Genomic DNA, 18,571 nt, shown 5'->3' on the forward strand with positions numbered 1-18,571 from the left:
AGTCACACTCTTGCTTGTGTTTTTATTAATTGTTTGACAACAAACATTCATGTAACCCGTCTATCCATGCAACTGACACAGTCATTTAACTAAAACTAAGGCTGCTCTCTGGTCCCTTTTTTTGTTACATTCAGCTTCCTCTGCAACAGTGATGGTAAGCAGATTTTGTCTGAATTCAGTGGGAAGATATCTGTGTAAGAATGCCTAGCATATTTTCAGAGGCAGGCACAGGAGTATTTTTACATGCATCAAGTTATGGAAAAATTGTGAAAAGAGCCCAAATAGTTTTTTGGGTTTTTTTTCCAGTGGAAGTTTTTCATCATGAATTTTGTTACTTTATCTTCTGCAGAGAAGAGTCTGTGGCCACAGTGTTATTTTTTTCATATATGAATCTCCAGTTTAAAATCTTTTGGCCTTTCTAAAGTCAATCAGAAAGGTTCTGTTAAGGTCACTGGAGACAGACCTTACCCCTAGAACTAAGATACAAAGCTATGAGAGATTCATCAAAGCAATATATTCCCCTTGAACTACAATCCCATTAGAGTCTAATGTTTACTAATATGCAAACTTTGGTAGAATTAACTTAGTCTCTTAGTCATGTTCTCCTGTTCTTATATATATTTGCAAAATTACTGTTGCAGACAGAGCTGAACTGCATTCATGTGAACTTAATTTTATCTGTCTGGGAATGGAGCTAAATTGTGAAACAGCTTTATAGACTTGGGGCTCATTAGGTGTTAATTATAAATATATCTTTATAATCAAATATTACGTAATTTTGTTACTGTAGAATTAATACACTCATAATGGAAAACACAGTACATTTCTGCTTCAATAAGTAAAGGAGCCTGTTACGTTTTGGTAAGTCCAACGCCACAGGTCAGAGACAACTGAAATAAAGTTTTTAATGCCATTGGTTTATTCTGGATAATCCCTACAAACATTGTTGCGGCTAAGGTTCAACTATGCTTTTGGACTGAGACATACATATGTCTTCAAATTCCTCTTCTTGTCGAAAGCAAAAAAAAAAGGAAGAGATTTCCCAAAAGTCTCACAATATTTATAGCTAGGGTTTATTAGTGGAATCTGGTTTGATTTCCTGTGGTATGGATGCCGAGTTCCAAAGTAGAACATTGTCCAGTGTTGCCCTTCTAGCAATGTGAAATTTTAGGAATAAACATCTGCTGATGTGTGCAGTGAACTGATGAGGCTTGAGGCCATGGAGACAGTCTTGGAATTCCTGTGAGCAACCACTGAAGTTCAGGTCCCTTGGAGCTGCTCTTTTCTTATGGCTGGCGTGCACGCTGTCTCCATCGTTAGTGTCCAACACCAGCGTCATGCTGGAGTCCATCCTGGATGCAGCGTAGAGGCTGCTCTGCCACGTGGGGTGGAACCTGGCTGCCCCTTCAGCTCCAGCTCCTCATAGTTGGACACTTCAATGAAGGGGCACCAGCTCAGAGCTCGCTTGAAGCCAGCTCGGAACCTAGGAGGAAAGAAGCCTGGTGAAAGCCTGGGCTTGCAAGGCCCCAGGCCTTCATCTGAAAACACACAGTGCTGCCAGGATACTGACTTGGCCAGTTATCCTGCCCCTAGACCTGGGTGGGCTGAAGTCAGTGGGAGTTTCCTTGACTGAACTCAGAGTAGGGCAAAAAAGATAGTGGTAACAACTCATTTCAGTTTCTGATTTTCTATATGCTGTCCCTGCATTTTAACAGTGGTATTTTCCTTATAATGAATTTCCTGTCTTTTGCCTGTGCAAAGTAAACAAACACCAACTTTCACAGAACTGTCTTCATAGAAATTGTTTTGATTTGACCTCTATTGAGATCTGCACCTATATTTTCTTCCTCTTTCTGCAAGAAACTTCCTAACTTTCTTTTCTCTAAAATACCATCCCAGTTTCCAAATTTCAATATCCCTTCTGTGTTTCTCTCTAACAGAGATGCTTATATGGGAATGAGTTAATGACTAATAATTGTTCATGTGAAATATTTGGAAAATAATTTTTAATAATTAAGAGGATCCTAGAAAGTTGAAATCTGAATGTGAGCAATCTACAAACAGATATTTTAAAGCTTTAGAGCGTCAGTGTTTGCAATACTCATACAGAGGCAGGGATTCACCATAAAGACCATTGTTACATTTTCTGTGTATGCGCTTCCAGAATAAAAGCTTAATATAGTAGAAAAGCAATTCTCTATGTATCTGTGTATAACTGGAAAAAGAAGACCTTTTCACCTACACCTAAAGCTTATCTGACTTTCTCACTTGTCTTGCTTCTCTTGTTTTGTTTAAACAATCAGCTCCATTGTTTATCCTGTTTGTAAGTTTTTTGGAGAAGTGGTTAAACGACCACAGTGATGACCGCAGGTAAAAATTCAGATCTAGTGTTCAGTTAAAGTTAACAGATCTCACAGAAGTGACTTTTCCTTCCTCAAATTTTTAAGTTTGCCATGGAGTTCTCACATGATGACAACTGAGCAGGTAGGTTGCTATTCAGCATTCTCTGTTTACATGCAGTCCATATTTTGGAAAAATACTGAAAGAGCCTCTGATGGAAATGGATTTAGTGACAGGAATTGTAAAACCAAAACATCTTTTAACTGTATTACTTTTCTTGGCACCTTCCATCCTCTTTCTAATTCAGGGCATGTTTTTTCTTCATCTTGAAATAATGCTCTCTTTATCTAGATACGTAATATCCTAATTAGCCTGGAAGATGATGCTGGGGCTAGATGGTCTGTCTGATACTAGATGCAGCAGAAGCATGAATTGATCTGACTCCCAGCAACAAGCTCTATTTTCCTATTTAATGAAAAGGAAGCAGATATTCTGGTATCTTCATTTCAATATGGAACTTAATTATAAGAGCACTGTTGCCAGGACTTCATTCTTGCATCAAATTCTGAATAAGGTGACCTTTAGTATGTCTCAAAATATTAATTTTTATTGGGCTGTATTCTATAATCCAGACATTTAATTTTGCAGTTTGCAAGTGTCAAACATAAGCCACATCAGAGATATTATTTTTTATAAATACTTTTGTAACTGTGCCATAACAACTTTTTGAAGAAAATGGGATTGGTTTAGAAGTTTTATGGTAGTAACTGAAAAAAATGAAGCCTCATTTTTCCTTGCCTTTGATTTTGCAGACACTGGACACTTAGTGAAATCTGGTTTCTGTTGAAATTCATGGAAAATTTGCCATTTTAGTTAGTTTTGTTCTGGCACGCTAAAATTTTTCCTCGTCTTTAAACAATTGTAAACGATAAAAAGCTCATCAGAAGGCTCTATGAATTTAGTCATTACCTTGTCTTTTTAAAAGATCATGAATGGAATTGTCATAAGTTATCCTCATCAAGAAGGATGACACCAGTGTTTTTGCACCAATAAAAACTTGTTAGGATTTGTTCACTTCATTTTTGATTAGATTCCTTTTGACAAGTGCTACATGATCTTTAGTTGGGGTTTAGAAATACCTTGCAATATTGCTATAAAGTTTGACAGTAATTAAACTTTGCACTGGCTGCTAAGTCAAAAGAGATTTAAAATAATATTTAAGATTACTTAATCAATACTGATTCATACTGACTGAGTTTGTGAAGTAATTAATTGTTCCTGGTGTTCTTTATCCAATAATGCTAGAAGAAATACTGGTGAATAAGATGGCCAGGATGATGTTTGTGTAGATCCTGGTCCTATAAATTGAAATGAAAGATTTGAGTCTATTCTGGAATGCAGTAGTCTCAGGCTAGCAAGTATCTGTAAAATGTCACCAAACTCAATAGGTGCAGTGCCTTTGAAATTCAGAGCATAATGCGTTGCTATCAAACAATACTGTAATTTAGTATTAAGTAATGCGTAATATTTGTATAATATTTATCAGCCTATTGCAGATCTTGGAGCGCAGTAGAAATCTAATGCTGAGATCTGCAGAACACAGTAAATCACATTTTGTATTGCATTCTTCCAGCAAAACAAAATTGGGTATACAATTGGTGAACATACAGCTTGCACTCTATATCACTAATTACCATCTTCTTTATTTTTATATTTTGCAAACCAAAACCATTAAAATGCTATAGTTTTTTTTAAAAAAAAATTTTGGAGGTGCACACGGAAAGGACTGGTTTCTGAAAACTGCATTTTGCTCTCAAATTTTAAGTAGACCAGAATATTTACTGGAAGTCTGCCTCTGGGTTTTTGGGGCTTCTTTTCAAGTACAAACCTTAAGAAAAGGGTTGGGTTTTTTTTCCATTTTGTTTTTTCCCCATTAACTGGAAGCTATTTAAGTGAAAATTCTGTCTTTTTTTTTTCCATTTAAGCAGTTTATGTTCTTGGTGAAGTTATGCACCTCATTTCATAACCAGCTCTTACCTCTTATTAAGACAGCAGTAGATAATGGGATTGTACATTGTAGAGCTCATGGTAAGCCAAAAGCTGGCTAAATAGGTTTGCTGAATGTATTTCCACCGGTTTAATTGTTGATAGATCCCAGTGACTATGAAGTAAATGTGGTAGGGCAGCCAGCAAATGTCAGCACAACCACAATCATCATTTTTACCACCTGAAAGAAGTAATAATAGTATTAAGCCTTTTTAGTTTGGACTAGCATTTCAATATCCATTAATAATTTTCTTGTAATTAATTTTTAAAGTTAGTCAAAGGAAAGATGAATATGCTTTTATATAGTTTTTCCTTTTAATCTGACTCAATTATTTTTTTCTTGACTGGAGATCCTCTTTTTCCTAAGAAAAATAGCAAGAAAACCTTTCCTGACTTTATTTGTATTCATTTTTGCAAGTAATGTATTTGGCTATCTAAAATATTACTTCTTTTCTGTACATCTAGCCATGGCATAAGTTTACAGAGTGTTCTATTCAGACACCTCATTTTGGCCTTTATTGACCTTGCTGTCTATTTTTATTGTGGTCTGCAAGTCTATTTCTTGTCCCAAATTTTTAGATGTGATTTGAATACCACTAGGTTGTAGGAAATGAGCAACTGCAGCATCCTGTGTAGTTTCAGAGCCGAACAGATCCCTTGGCTGGTGATCCTTATTTGTTGTTTTCTGCAGGCATCACATCTGTTAGCTACCATAGTTTCCAGTAACACAAATGAAGAGGAGCTCTGCTTTGTGCTCCAAACATGTGAGGAAAGCTTGCAACTTATGTAAAATTTTCACTCCCATCTTTCTCCTTTCAGCTATGTCAAATACTAGTCCAGCTACCATTTTCAGCACAATATGTCACATGTTTACACCACAGGTTTTCTTTTTGTAGCTGAAATGGAAGTGAACATGATAGAACCATGCTGGGAAGTCTCTTGTTCATTTGTACTTGTGAATACTGAGGAATAACAGGGGTCTCTACAAACAGTTCCTGTATTTTCTCTGTACAAAGTGCCATTTCATACTGTTTCTAGTTTTACCAAGGGAAAAAATCCAAAGAGCTGAAACTTGCCATACTTACGTGTCTTTGGTTAATGTTTTTATAAAATTCCAACTAACATAATTAAATAATTTTGCATATAAATGTTATAGTATCCTCCTTAACTCGCATTACATCTTCCTATGGGAAGCATAGAGCAATTTTTCATTTAATAGCTGGCACCAATTAACAATCTTTCTTGCTGGATGGGACTGTAATGTGCAAGATTTTGCTTATAAGAATGCTTATTGTTATATATATGCACTGATCATCATTTAAAGGCAAAAAAGAGGCATCTGGCCAAATATAAAACATTTCTTCTGAAGCACCTCTCATCAGTTAACTATAAATCATCCTGTGATCAGGAAGATCAGTTTTATAAAGGAAGGCAACACACCAAAACATGGTATCACTTTTGCCTTTCACAGGTACGTCTGTGTATCTACATCTAGGCATATATAGAAGTTTAGGGGGCTATATATGTGATTTTTGGGGTGGGGGGGAAAAGGTTATGATTTTATGTGGACAGAAATTTCTAGACTAAACTATGTATGTGAAGTGATGCATTAAAATATGTTGTCAAATCAGTCTATCATTAAATGGCATCGCTATTTCACTGCTTTTGACATAACTTCCACTGTTCTGCTGGGGACTTACACCTCTGCCTTGCACACATTGTATAGATAGAAGTCTTAATTCTGTAGTTTTACCATGGTACTTAAACTCCCTGTCATTGATTTACAGGTGCCCTTTGCTTGTGGTTGTGTTTTTATAGATCTGTCAGGAATGATAAGTGTTACCTCAGCACCTTTTAGGACTTCTGTAATTTCAGAACACTTGAGAGTCTTAATTATTTACCTTGATATTTAATTAGCAAGCCTTGCAGTTCCAGCTGTGCATGTGAAATTGTTCCTAGAATTAGTCATCACTGGAATATCATAGGTACTGAATGAAAGGATTTTGTGTCCAAATTTTCAGAGTGTAAACAGGTAAATCTGTATTTACAGTTTACAGTTCATCTGTGCAGCGCTTGAGAACCAAAACAGTAGAGCATCCCAGCAACAAATGTAGCTTAATCTGGTTGAGCATTGTGTCACTCATGCCCCAGAGATGCTAGAAATCACAGAAAGAGTCCATGTTGCCTGTTTGGCATACTCAATTGTGTCAATTTTTTTCCAAAAGAAAGTTGTTTGTCTTTTTTCTGACATCCAAATGCTCATTGTCTAATTTTCTGTGATATATTGACAGGCAAGGCAAGCAGTGCTTCTAGAGTCTACTTAAAGGTCTCCTAAAGCTAATAAACCTTCACAAGCTGTACGAAAACGAGCTTTTAGATTTCAGCTGCTGCACAATTAACCTTGAAGGAATGAAGTTTCAGTTTAAATTACTATTAAATACAACATTTCAGGTTTTCTTCAAGGGACCAGAAATCCCCAACTAATTTTTACCCTGCAAAGAAAATCCAAAATTTTTCTTGTCACAATTTCAGGCAATTCAGTTCTAATTTTTAATGTTTTAACTTTAAGTTTTAAAATGAAAAATGCCAGATCACCCCCAGAGAATTGCATCTTTCCCTGCAAGGTTACTCTTTTATTTAAAACAAAATACTCATAGTTTAAAAGAGTGAGATTCATGTAAGGCGTTCTTGTTGCTGTTTCTCTCTGGAAATCCATGATTAAATATTAAGTCATCATCCTCCTGAAAGCAGAAATTTCTGAAGCAAATAGTCAAACTAGATAACAAGCTACAGATGATTTTAGATGGACATTAGTGTTTGATTTAATTTGTGAAGTAACAAGTCACTTGAATGACAGACAGTGAAGCACATTACATTCTTAATCATTCAGGTTTGCATGTCATTTTAAGTATTTATATAGTACAGTGCAGTTATTGACATATTTCCTAGGAGAAGATACGTGAGGTGTTGCAAGTCAGTATGGTGCAAAATTGTTGGAAACAGAAGGCAATTAAGGTTAAATTTGAAGTCAAATGCAGAAATTGTGAGAGGAGTCAAAAAGACCTAGTCTGTTTTCATTTCATCATCTAAGAATGACTATGTGTTGGCAAAGTGGAGGGAAAAAAGAATCAGGAGAAGGAGGGAGATTATTCCCGATGTCCTTTTCCCTTTCAGAGAGAGGCACACACTGCAAGGCCATACCTTGCAGTCTATAGCTGTGGTTCTTGTCTGTAATGTTGGTCTTTGCAGTATAAAGTTTCATTTCTTGATTATATCAATAACTATGAACAGAAAGTGACTTCAAGGTCTTTAAACCCAGGGCACCTTGAGTTTACTTGGAATAAATTCTGATGAACAAGTGCCTGAAAACCAACAGAGAAAGTAAATTAAACAGGCCCATTATGAATTTACCACAAAAACCTAATGGTCTTTTCCCAGTACTCTGTGGTGTTTCATTAAGAAACCCCAGTGACACTTTACAGGTCCAACTGCAGAATATAAAAGAGCTTCAGTTGTTTTTTGACTACTTAAACCTGTGACTGAAAAAAAACTCTTTTTAATAGGTCTGTTCTGTTTCACTTTTTGAGATATTACTATTTTTCAGTTGCTTTTCCTTCTGTTCTGAGTTGCATAGAATTCATTAGAAAGGTTTTCTCTTGTGCATTAGGAAACATTTCTAAAGCAAGAAAATGACTGAATTCAGTTAGCTTAAAATCTAGCTCTGTTCTTGCCACCATTTCACCATGGAGCTTTCCAAAATGTGAATTGCAGTCAAAATCCTTTATCCCAGTGGCACCATTTTCTCCTGGTGTTCTGTTCAGTCTCCCTCTGTGTATATTGTGGGCAGCATGACTGGAGGAAAGAGGATTTTTTCTGTTCTAGGCAATACTTTTGTTAAATGAGTTGTACTGAGTCTCCCAGTTGTGCAACCTTCATGCAAGTCTTGAGGCTTGATTTGTAAATGTAAAATCCAAGTATTTATTTTTATACATTGGTTTTCATCAACCAGTTCTGCTGATTCTGCTGCACTGCTGCCTATGTCTAAGAAAAACTCTGTCTAGAAAAAGTTAATTTATATGCTTTCTGGTCTTATCCATTCCTTAAATCCTTTCTGAGTAAGAAGCATTCTTTCATTAATGAATGTAATGAGAAAAAAAAAGGATATAAAAGAGCAAAACCAATGTAAGTTCATTGGAATTGGAATTTGCAAGTTTACCTTTGCTGTGAGACATTTGGAACAGTAAAAGTGAAAAGGAACTAATAGATTCTGCTGCACTTAGAAAAACCAGCAAGTACATTTATTTTTCCATACTCTTTTTATTTTGCATGAAGAATAGCTAAAAGAGTAGTCCGGTTTAAGATGTAGCATTTAGAGCAGCTCTTGAAAGATTGGGAATAACATATACTGTTCTGAGAGACTCAGTTGCTGCTGGAGGAATATAGCAGTTCACATTGCAAGGCCATGAATTGCCAGCAAATACTTGGACCCTGCAATCATTTCCTTTTCAATCTTCTCTGCAGCTCCTTATTGCCTTTCTAAGTCATCTTTGATCCTGCTGCTTTTACAAGTACAGGAATTTGGCTTTTGGTTTCATTTGCACTTATATCACAGGGAACAATTTATTACTTTCAGAACTTTTACTCCTGGGTGTTATGCAGATATGAACCAGAAGCAAATGATTTAAGAACCCATGGAGTGTAAGAATGTCTTTGTTTACCCTCTCCTGGATGTTATTTATTCATGAACACAGCCTAAACACAGTTCACAGATAATCCCTGGAATCATAATTTTGGCCTCGTGCTCTTGTGTGAGAAGTAAAATGCCACACTAACATTTCACGGTGTTTCTCCCAGCATGTTAGGATGCAGCCAGTAAATCCACTTCCCAGACCTGGGGACATACATGGCACTTGTATGCATGAAACACCAGAGAGAAAAAACCACCAATATGCCTTTGCTTCTCCATGATGCTTATTTGGAGTAAACTATCTCTCCTTCTGCAGGAAAGTTAGGATTCAAGGTAATTCTGCTGGCAGTAGTACAGAGATGGAGCTGACTTCTGAGGTACCAAGTGCTTTGACTCACTCAGGGATTTTCTGTATTCTTTCAGCCCATAGGAAAGGATGGATTATCAATAGCTGAAGGAAATGCACATTTAGGAGGAGAAAGTATGAGAACGCTTGGAAGTCTTTCAGCCAGATAAGGTATTTGCCAATTCCAGTGCTCCAGATACTTTTAGTCTTCTGACTTATGTTTTCCATCTGTTTTTCTTAGTTACTTGAAATAAAGAAACTGTTTTTAATTTCAGTTTGCATAATCCCTTGTTGCAAACAGAATTCATAATCATTTACTTTTTAGTTAAGCTCCAAAGTTCAAAATTATATTCTTGTCTAGAGTGAAGTAGTTTTTAATTAGTTTGTTTTCTTCCAAATTCCCCAATGTGGGACTCCCCTCAAACCAAAGCAATTCTGACATTTTTTATGAATGGTCTTAGCTACTGCTGGTTTAAATTATTTTCCCCCAAAGCTTCATAGAACACAGGTTTGACAGTGATTTTGAGTTTCTCTCAGCATGTCAAGAAATATCTGTTCCATTGCAAAGAAGGGGTAAATATTTTGCTCAGAGTTTTATTTTCCTTGAGAATGTGTGATTTCACAAGCATCTCTTAGCGTTCAAAAACACATAATCACATAAGCAATTATATGCGGTGCTTTTTATTTAAGAGCTCTGGGAATCGGGGTAGTTTCCACCCAAATCTGATTCCAACCATACATTCGAGGTGAACGTGTTTTATACTCTATCGTTATGTAACTTTCATGTTAATTATTAAACTTATATTGTTCTATTGTATACATAGATTTCAGCTAAACACAGCTTCTCATGGTTCCCCCCTTAAATTTCTTACATAGTTTCTCATGATTCTTCTTATGATTATACAATAATTATATTTAGTTACTAAACAATCATCACATCTAACAATTATATCATTTATCATACTGCTTACGCAGGTGCAGTGATCTGAGAAAACACAAAGCCTAACATTTTCAAAGTCTATCTTTAACATTTTCCAGGGCTCCCCTATCATTCTCCCCCCTTTGAAAGCATTTTCACTTCACTGTAGGTGTAAATGTTTTCACTTGATACAGTCCTTTATTCCTCAATTTATATTTGGTGTTCTTCAAATCCAGGGTTGATGTGGATGCTATCAGGAACTGGAGAACCAGAAGATGGTGGGCATGGATCTCGTGTCAGTGCCTTTATTATTTTCTGGTTCCAGGACGTTTTCTTCTTTATCTCTCCTTTTAAGATGCTGTAAACTAACCAAATTGCTAAGAATACAATTAGTAAGATTATCACACTCTCAATGATAGATTTAATCCATGAACTCAAATTCCACCCTAACCCTTTAAAGATTTTTCCTAACCAGCTTGTAGTCAAGTCCTTTTGCTCTTCTTGTGCTTCATGCTCTATTTGTTTCAACTGATTGATGTCATATTCTACATCTGCAGTTACATTTGGGATATGAACGCAGCAATGATCAACTTGTCCCTTTAAAAATCCACATTCTCCATGCTCTTTCAGGAGTAACAAATCTAAGGCTAATCGATTTTGTAAAGTCATTTTTGTGGTGGCTTGTAGTTGTACGTTTAATTATTTAAATCCTTCCTGGGTGACTCTTGCCAGTCTATCTACCTGACCTGTAAGTTTGTACAGCATCTCCCTACTCTGATAGTTTGCTATAGGACCAAGTAATGACTCTAGGGCCCACCCAGATTTCACTCCACTAGAGGGTTCTTGCCAAGTGTCATCTGGATTTTCATTGTCTAGAACTTCTCGTCTTGCTCTTATCTGCAGAAGTTCATGTTTTCTGTTAAATGGGGACTTTTTCCAAATTGCACATGAGGTTGGGAGGACTAAAGTAATCTCCTTTACTTTCCCATCTACAGGCAGATGTGTTGTCCAGGTACCATCGCTTCTTGCCCATACAAATTGTCCTGGACTTCGGACTGTACTCCTGGTACATCCTATAACTACTTTATAATTCATTTTGCCTTGTTTATGTTTGATCCCTCTGCAAGCACAACCAATTTGTAGGGCTATTGCCAGGGGTGGCATCTGTTTTATCTATGCATCATCAGAAGTGCAGTCATAAGTTTTATTACATGCCCACCAACTTACTTTGTCTGCCCTCGTTCTGCTACTAGTGGCAGTGTTTGTTACTGTTAGCTCTGTTTCATTCTCGGAGCCTTCCCACTTAATACACCAAGGGGTGTTTGCCATATATTGGAATCTTTGAAGAATACTCACAGACCACACACTGTCCCAAGGCTCTCTCTGATCTTTCTGATCTTTGGCCTCACACTTCCATACCAGAGTGGTTTCTGTAACATTTTCTATAATCTTTTTATAGTGTGGCAAATAGCATTGCCATTGTGTGATGCCTCCCGACTATCCCATAGGGGTTCCTAGTATGCCATCACTTAGAATATAGTCTTTCTGGCCCATGGGTCTCATCCATGTTCCTATTTTCTCCCAAGTTTCCTTGACTACTTGCCTCGATTCGGGTACCTGTTTACATGTAATTGTTTTGTTCTTTTGTATTTCAGGTAATTTTGATGTTATGATTCCCCAATTTACTGGGTCTCCTGCTGCCTTAGGTATTGGCAGACAGGCAGTTATTCTACTGGTTTTTGCCTTTTGGCAAAGTCTTTGACTAATCTGATCATTACATTCTCAGCCCGAACTGCATTAGAAACCTTTATCACCTGTGTTTCTGTTTGTACCTCTCTCTTCATTCTAGAATGAAGAGTAGTTAGTTGATCATTTTGCATTCCACATCCCAAAGACATTAATGACCATAACGTTAGCAAAATTACTGATAGCATTCTCAAAGTAATTAAACACATCTTATCTGCAGCCTTCTTGGTTCCACAGTTTACACAGTCCGTGATCCCGGATGGATTTTCTTCACTCGGGTGTAATGAATCCAGGGGTCCATGCCGGCTACCTTGACGACTGTTATGGTGGTCAGCAGTACCTGATGGGGTCCACTCCACTTTTCTTTCAGCGGTTCTTCGTTCCAGTTTTTAATGTACACCTCGTCTCCTGGATGTATGTTATGAACTGGATTCTCAAGAGTCAGCGGTTTATTCCACACGAGGATGCTCCGGAGCCGAGCTAAAGTTTTCCCGAGAGACGGAACGTAATTATACACTTCCTGCTTTCCTGTGACGTGTACATTAGGGTTAGGCTCAGGAGATTCATATGGTTTCCCATACAATATCTCATAAGGACTGACTGACATCCCACTCCTAGGCTTTATCCGAATCCTCAACAGTGCTATTGGCAAAGCCTGGGGCCACTGCAATTTGGCTTCTTGGAATATTTTACTGATTTGCCTTTTTAGTGTCTGATTCATCCTCTCTACCTGTCCACTCGACTGGGGTCTTCACGGTGTGTGGAGGTCCCGAGTTATCCCCAGCAATCTACTTACCTCTCTTACTACTGTAGCTATGAAATGGGGCCCCCTATCTGATGATACCCCTAGGGGTACCCTGAACCTGGGAATAATCTCCTGTAGTAACCACTTAACTGTTTGCTTTGCTTGGTTTGTACGACAGGGAAGGGCTTCTGGCCACCCAGAGAATGTGTCAACCCCCACTAACAGAATCACAGAATGTCTAGGTTGGAAGAGACCTTCAAGATCATCGAGTCCAACCCATGTTCTAACACCTCAACTAGATCATGGCACCAAGTGCCACATGCAGTCTTTTTTTAAACGCATCAAGGGATGGTGACTCCACCACCTCCCTGGGTAGATGATTCCAGTATTTGACCACTCTTTCTGTGAAAAACTTCCTTCTTAATTCTAGCCTGTATCTCCCTTGGCACAGCTTGAGACTGTGTCCTCTTGTTCTGGCTGTTGTTGCCCAGAGAAAGAGACTGACACCCAGCTCACCACAGTCACCCTTCAGGAAGTTGAAGAGAGTGATAGGGTCACCTCTGAGTCTCCTTTTCTCCAGGCTGAACAACCCCAGCTGTGACTGTGGTTACAAGGGTTTTCAGGGTGAAGAAGAGATGAGAATGTTGACTCCATGATCAGAAGGCTTGATTTATTATTTTATGATATATGTTACATTAGGACTATACTAAAAAGCAATAGAAAGGAAAGGTTTCTTGAGAAGCTAGCTAAGCTAAGAATAGACAAGAATGAATAACAAAGATCTGTGTCTCAGACAGAGCAAGAGCCAGCTCTGCCATGAGTGGTCAAGAAATCCAAACACCCACAGGAGACCAATCACCTGTTGCATTCCACAGCAGCAGATAACCATTGTTTACTTTGGTTGCTGAACTGCAGCTTGTCACAAGGAAAAATCCTAAGAAAGGATTTTTCATGAAAGATGTCTGCGACGTCACCTTTTTTTTATTTAGTTAAACTAAAAGGAAAAAGTGTTTGTAATTTTCTCTGCTGTACTCATGCCGAAGAAAAAGGCAAACACTTGACAGGTTATCTGTTGCCAATCAAACTCCACTCAAGTGCTCCTGTGGAATGCACTGGGAATTTCTTCACCTGTAGAACATAAAATTCTATCATATCACTAAAACAATTCTATAATATAAGAAAATGCAAAAACAATGCAAAGAAAATTCAAGTCCTGAAGCTGTGGCTGTTTTTAAGGGGGGCCCGGCTGAAGGGATTTAGAGAGACCAGCCACCTTCAGTTACACCGGCACTCCCCTGGCACGAAGCCAGAGGCATGTGCCGACCGTGGGTGGGGCGAGAGGAAACAGTCACCGATATTGAAGCAACCACGCCGCAGGAGTGAAGAAAAGAGACGGCCCTCCTCTGCTGGGTGAAATAACTTGGTTTAATCCAGGGTAGGGGAAGTGCAGGGTGGCCACCCAAAGGTGGCGAGCGGAGGAGGAGCCCCGAGCCCCTCCAGGGACCGGGTTTTAAAGGGAAGGGGTGGGTACACAAGAAACCAATCATAGAACAAAAATTTGGATACATTGAAGACTGATGGGTGGTGTGGATCAATGGGGATAGGTCAGGGGAGGAGCCCAGGCCTACCAGCCAATCACTCGACACCCTAGCTGGAAGATTCTGGAACTTGGGGTGGGGTGCCGGTGACTGGCAGAAGACCTGGGGAGGGGATACAAGGACAAATAAGGGATAATGAGGGAAAAGAAGGAGGGGAAAACCGTGACTGACATAACTGGGGGTTTGAGCCAGACCAACTTGCCAAGCTAGGAGAGGGGGGAACGGAACAAACCAAACACAAACCACAACAAAGTCCAAGCAGCTGAGTTTCAGGAAAAGTCCATGGCTTGAAGATGTTCCTCTTTGCCATATCTGAAAGTTTCTTTTGGTCCTGAAACAGGCCTGCTACAGAAAAGTCCATCAATAGTTTTCAAAAGTCCATTGACAGTCTTCAAACAATTTTGAGAAAATTTCTGAAATGTCTTGCCACAGCCCTTATTGAACAACTTGGGCTGAAGCCAATCCCTGGCTCCTCAATGCCTCTGCTCAATGCCTCTGCTCAATGCCTCTGAGCTGCTGCCAGCTCTTTCACCCTTTTTTATTCAATTAATTTTTTTTTTTTTTTTCTTGTCGGAAAGAGCAGCAGCAGCAGCAGCAGAGGAGCCAGAGAGAGGCCCTTGGGGGCCCTGGCCCATGTGGAAGGATCAGGAACCTCAGACCTGGCCCACAGAAAGGTGGCCCAGGACCAGAAGGGGGAAGCAAAGCCCCCAAACCCAACAGGAGGCCGGGAGGTGGCCCTGGCCCAAGCAACCAAGGCAGACGGCCCAGGCCCAGCCCCCGAGGCAGGCTCTGCATTGGCACAGACCCGCACCCTGCTGCCAGTACAATGGCAGAAGGGGTGACCAAACGCTTCCTTTCCCCAAAATCACCGAGGCATGCCGGCAATGGGAAGACAGAAACTGTCCCGAGAAACTTCGTCTCGGGTCTGGGGATGTCCTTTCCCCACAGCAGACAAGTGATGCTCGCTTCCTGCTGTGCCTTCTGCCTCTGCGATGCAAATGCACCAGGTGTTCCTCCCATCTGCCTCACGGCACCACCTCCACCCCCTCTGGGCTGGGGACCAGAGGCAGAACTTCCAGGACCCACCTCCCCCTCGCCGCTGGGGTGCGCGAGGGGCGGCAGAGAGATTCGCATCCCCCAGGGGGAAACCCCGGACCAAACACCCCCCAACCCGCCAAGAATGCTGATCTTGAAAACAGGCAGCCGCGCTGCGCCCACAGCCAGCTGTCGGGCCATGCCTCCTCCACGGAAGGACAGGCTGACGCCCTCTTCCCCTGTCCCAGCTCCCCCCGTAGGGGCAGCCCCGGGACAACCCGAAAAACTCGGGGAGGAAGTCACGCTGGACGCAGGAGGCGCCGCTGCAGCTGCCGCCGGCTCCAGGGAAGCCTCTGATGCAGACACGGAGGACGGAGTCCCCGCAGGGGTGGACAGCGGGGCCGCCTGGGGAGGCGGTGGGGGCGGCACGGGGTCGGCAGCTTCTTCTGCGCCGGACATCGGCCGCGGAACCGCAGTCGCAGAAGGCGGCGGGACGGCCGGGGGGAGCGGTGGATCGCTGTTGCCCAGCAACATCGGCGCAGCCGCGGGAAGCGGTGTCTCTGAGGCCTCAGATGCAGACGGGGAAGCCGGCAGAACCGCGGCCGGAGCGCCCACAGGCTCCCCCGGAGGGGCGGCCGCGGGAGGGGCCGCGCAGGGAAACGCCCGCACCCGCGGGGCGGGTTGGGGCGGTGCCCGTGGCGCGGGCTGGGGCGGCACCCGTGCCGCTGGCCGGGGCGGCGCCGCCCACTCCCATCCCCCCTGAGAGCAACGGGAGGGGGGAACAAACGGCTCCGTCTGAGCATGCTCCGAAGACGCAGTAAAAAAAACTTCGGCTGCGGGCGAAACTTCGCCGCCCCACTGTGGTTCAGGGGGGCTGGAAAGCAGCAGAGCATCCCCCTCCAAAGGGTCTTCCCCCGGAACTGGGGGGAACGGGGCTTTGCCCTTGCAGTTAGCAATCCAGGGAAAAACAGCTGCTCTCCGTTTCAAGACTAGAAAGAGCTTCAAAAAGGTTGGATAAATCGAGGGGCATCCAAACCCCCGGTATAAAAAGAATTGGAAAATGGAGCCCATACCCTCCCAGACAAACACATCGAGGGCATATAGCACATTCGTAAAAAAACCAAAGAGCTTTGCCCATCGAAAAAACTCATAGAGATCTGTCTCCAACAGGAGAATTCTGTCCTCTTCATCCCATTTTTGCCAGAGGGCAATAAGTTTCTCCTCTGAAGGGGAGAATGGAACCTCATCCTCTAGGGGAGAAGTCCTCCAGATGAGCAGCCACAAACTGCGAATGGCCTCATCTTTAGGAGGGGAAAAACCAACAGTACCTTGTGACAGTGTCCAGTGTCGTGATACGGCGGGAGAAATGCGACACACCATATGCGATGAATAGCAAATCCCGAAGTTTATTGAAACCCCACACATATTTATATTGGTGTTAATGAAGCTTATACATATTGCAAAAGCTGAGCTCATTATTGGTTAAAGCACACTTAGATCAACCACACTTACTTCTATCTTCTAACAATTATTTTGCTTCTATGTTTGCATTCTTCTAACTTTTCTACCTAAGATAACTACATTTTCTGGCAAGCGATTTTCTCCCCCGTCTTCCCGTTTCAGAGAAGGTCACTGTGACCTTTGTCAGTGATTGGACACTGGTTGCTCAGTTCCCAGCTTGTTTCCCCTATCCTTATCCATTGGTATCACATCGAAATGTCCTTTCTCAGCTAACCAATTATCCAAAAAGCTCTCTACATCTCCCCTGTTTTTCTGTTGAACAAGCATGGTTTGATAAAATGCGGTAGTTATCATCTTTCGCACCGTATTCTGTAAGCATATACAAAAACAAGGCAAGACTAATACTAACAGCAAAGCTACAATAGCTACTACAATGCTAATCTTAACAATAGAACGTAACCATGATCCTAAGTTTAAAGATTTGAGCCATCCATCAATACCAAGGCCTGATTCCACCTGTAAGTTCCCAGTTAACCTCCGTAACTCAGAGAGCTGTGAGTGTACAGATCGTGCATGATCAGAGAGATTCATGCAACACATGCCCTCAAATTCATCACAACCATGGCCTTGTGCAAGTAAGAGAAAATCAATTGCAGCTCTATTTTGAAACGTCGCATGGCGAATAGAATCTACATCAAGCAAAAGACTAGAAATCACTAAAGAAGTTGCATTTGTTTGTTTAGCAAGCCAACACCCTAACTTATTTAAAATAGCATGAGCACCTGCTGCTGATACCCCTGGAGTTAAGAAAGATGCTGCAACTATGGCCGCTGGGGACCAAAACTTTACATCGTCCCGGCAGTCAGCTGCAAAAGCATGAGCCATTCGTCTGCCTCTACGATGGCGGCGGCTCATGTTCAGTATCATGGACATGTTAGGTGTAAGTAGAGACAGCCGTCCAAGTGTACATGGTCCCCCGTGCAGCATTGACGGGATACCGGCCCAAGCACGGTCTCCACATATTAGGAAATATCCTGCTGGCAATTGAATAGGGTCATTGGATGAGACTAACACTCTCTTCGTTGTATAATTGCACCAGGCCGATGCATTCCGGTAGACAGCCATGCTAGAAGTTACAACATTAGAGTGGTTCTTGACTGACAGCAGGCTTCTATGGTTAAAATGAATGCATGCATCTGCCATCACTGACCCTAACAACTCTAACTCTTGGGGCTCCTGTGGTGCTAGAGGAAAGCGGGAAATCCATTGATCCCAATTGTCCACACTCATCCTAGCATTGCCGGCCTTGCAAGTTGGCACATGTAAAGGGCACGGCCAGGGATCTGCTGGTAATCCAACCAAACAAGTTGTGAAAGGATTGCCAGGAGAAGACAGTGACAGGCAAATGGTCTCCTGTTTAGTTAGGTTTGCCAGGGTGACCCATATGTTAGTTTTGGGCTGAGGAGGGGCCCATGCCTGATGGTCTACACTGTCCCCAAAAGAAGCAAAAATTTAATAAAGCAACAACATAAAGTTTCCATCAAACACAGCTGCTCGGGTCCATTTAGCAGGTACCCACAGAGATCTTGTAGGGGCAGAAACACAAAGATATCCGCGGCCCCAATATAACACCTTAGCAGGACCTTGC

General features: G+C 41.3%; 1 protein-coding gene across 1 annotated transcript in view; it reads right to left on the bottom strand.

Annotated features, from left to right (window-relative positions):
- Nucleotides 1–1,167: 1,167 nt before the first annotated feature.
- LOC136568502 (neuromedin-K receptor-like) overlaps nt 1,168–18,571 on the bottom strand; it is a 58,144-nt gene continuing 40,740 nt past the window's right edge. The window contains 5 exon segments of the mRNA XM_066568510.1: nt 1,168–1,246; nt 1,248–1,402; nt 1,405–1,483; nt 4,378–4,534; nt 4,537–4,567. Of these exon segments, the coding sequence (XP_066424607.1) occupies nt 1,168–1,246; nt 1,248–1,402; nt 1,405–1,483; nt 4,378–4,534; nt 4,537–4,567 (501 nt within the window).

This window comes from Molothrus aeneus, chromosome W (assembly GCF_037042795.1).
Source record: "Molothrus aeneus isolate 106 chromosome W, BPBGC_Maene_1.0, whole genome shotgun sequence".
NCBI classification, from domain to species: Eukaryota; Metazoa; Chordata; class Aves; order Passeriformes; family Icteridae; genus Molothrus; species Molothrus aeneus.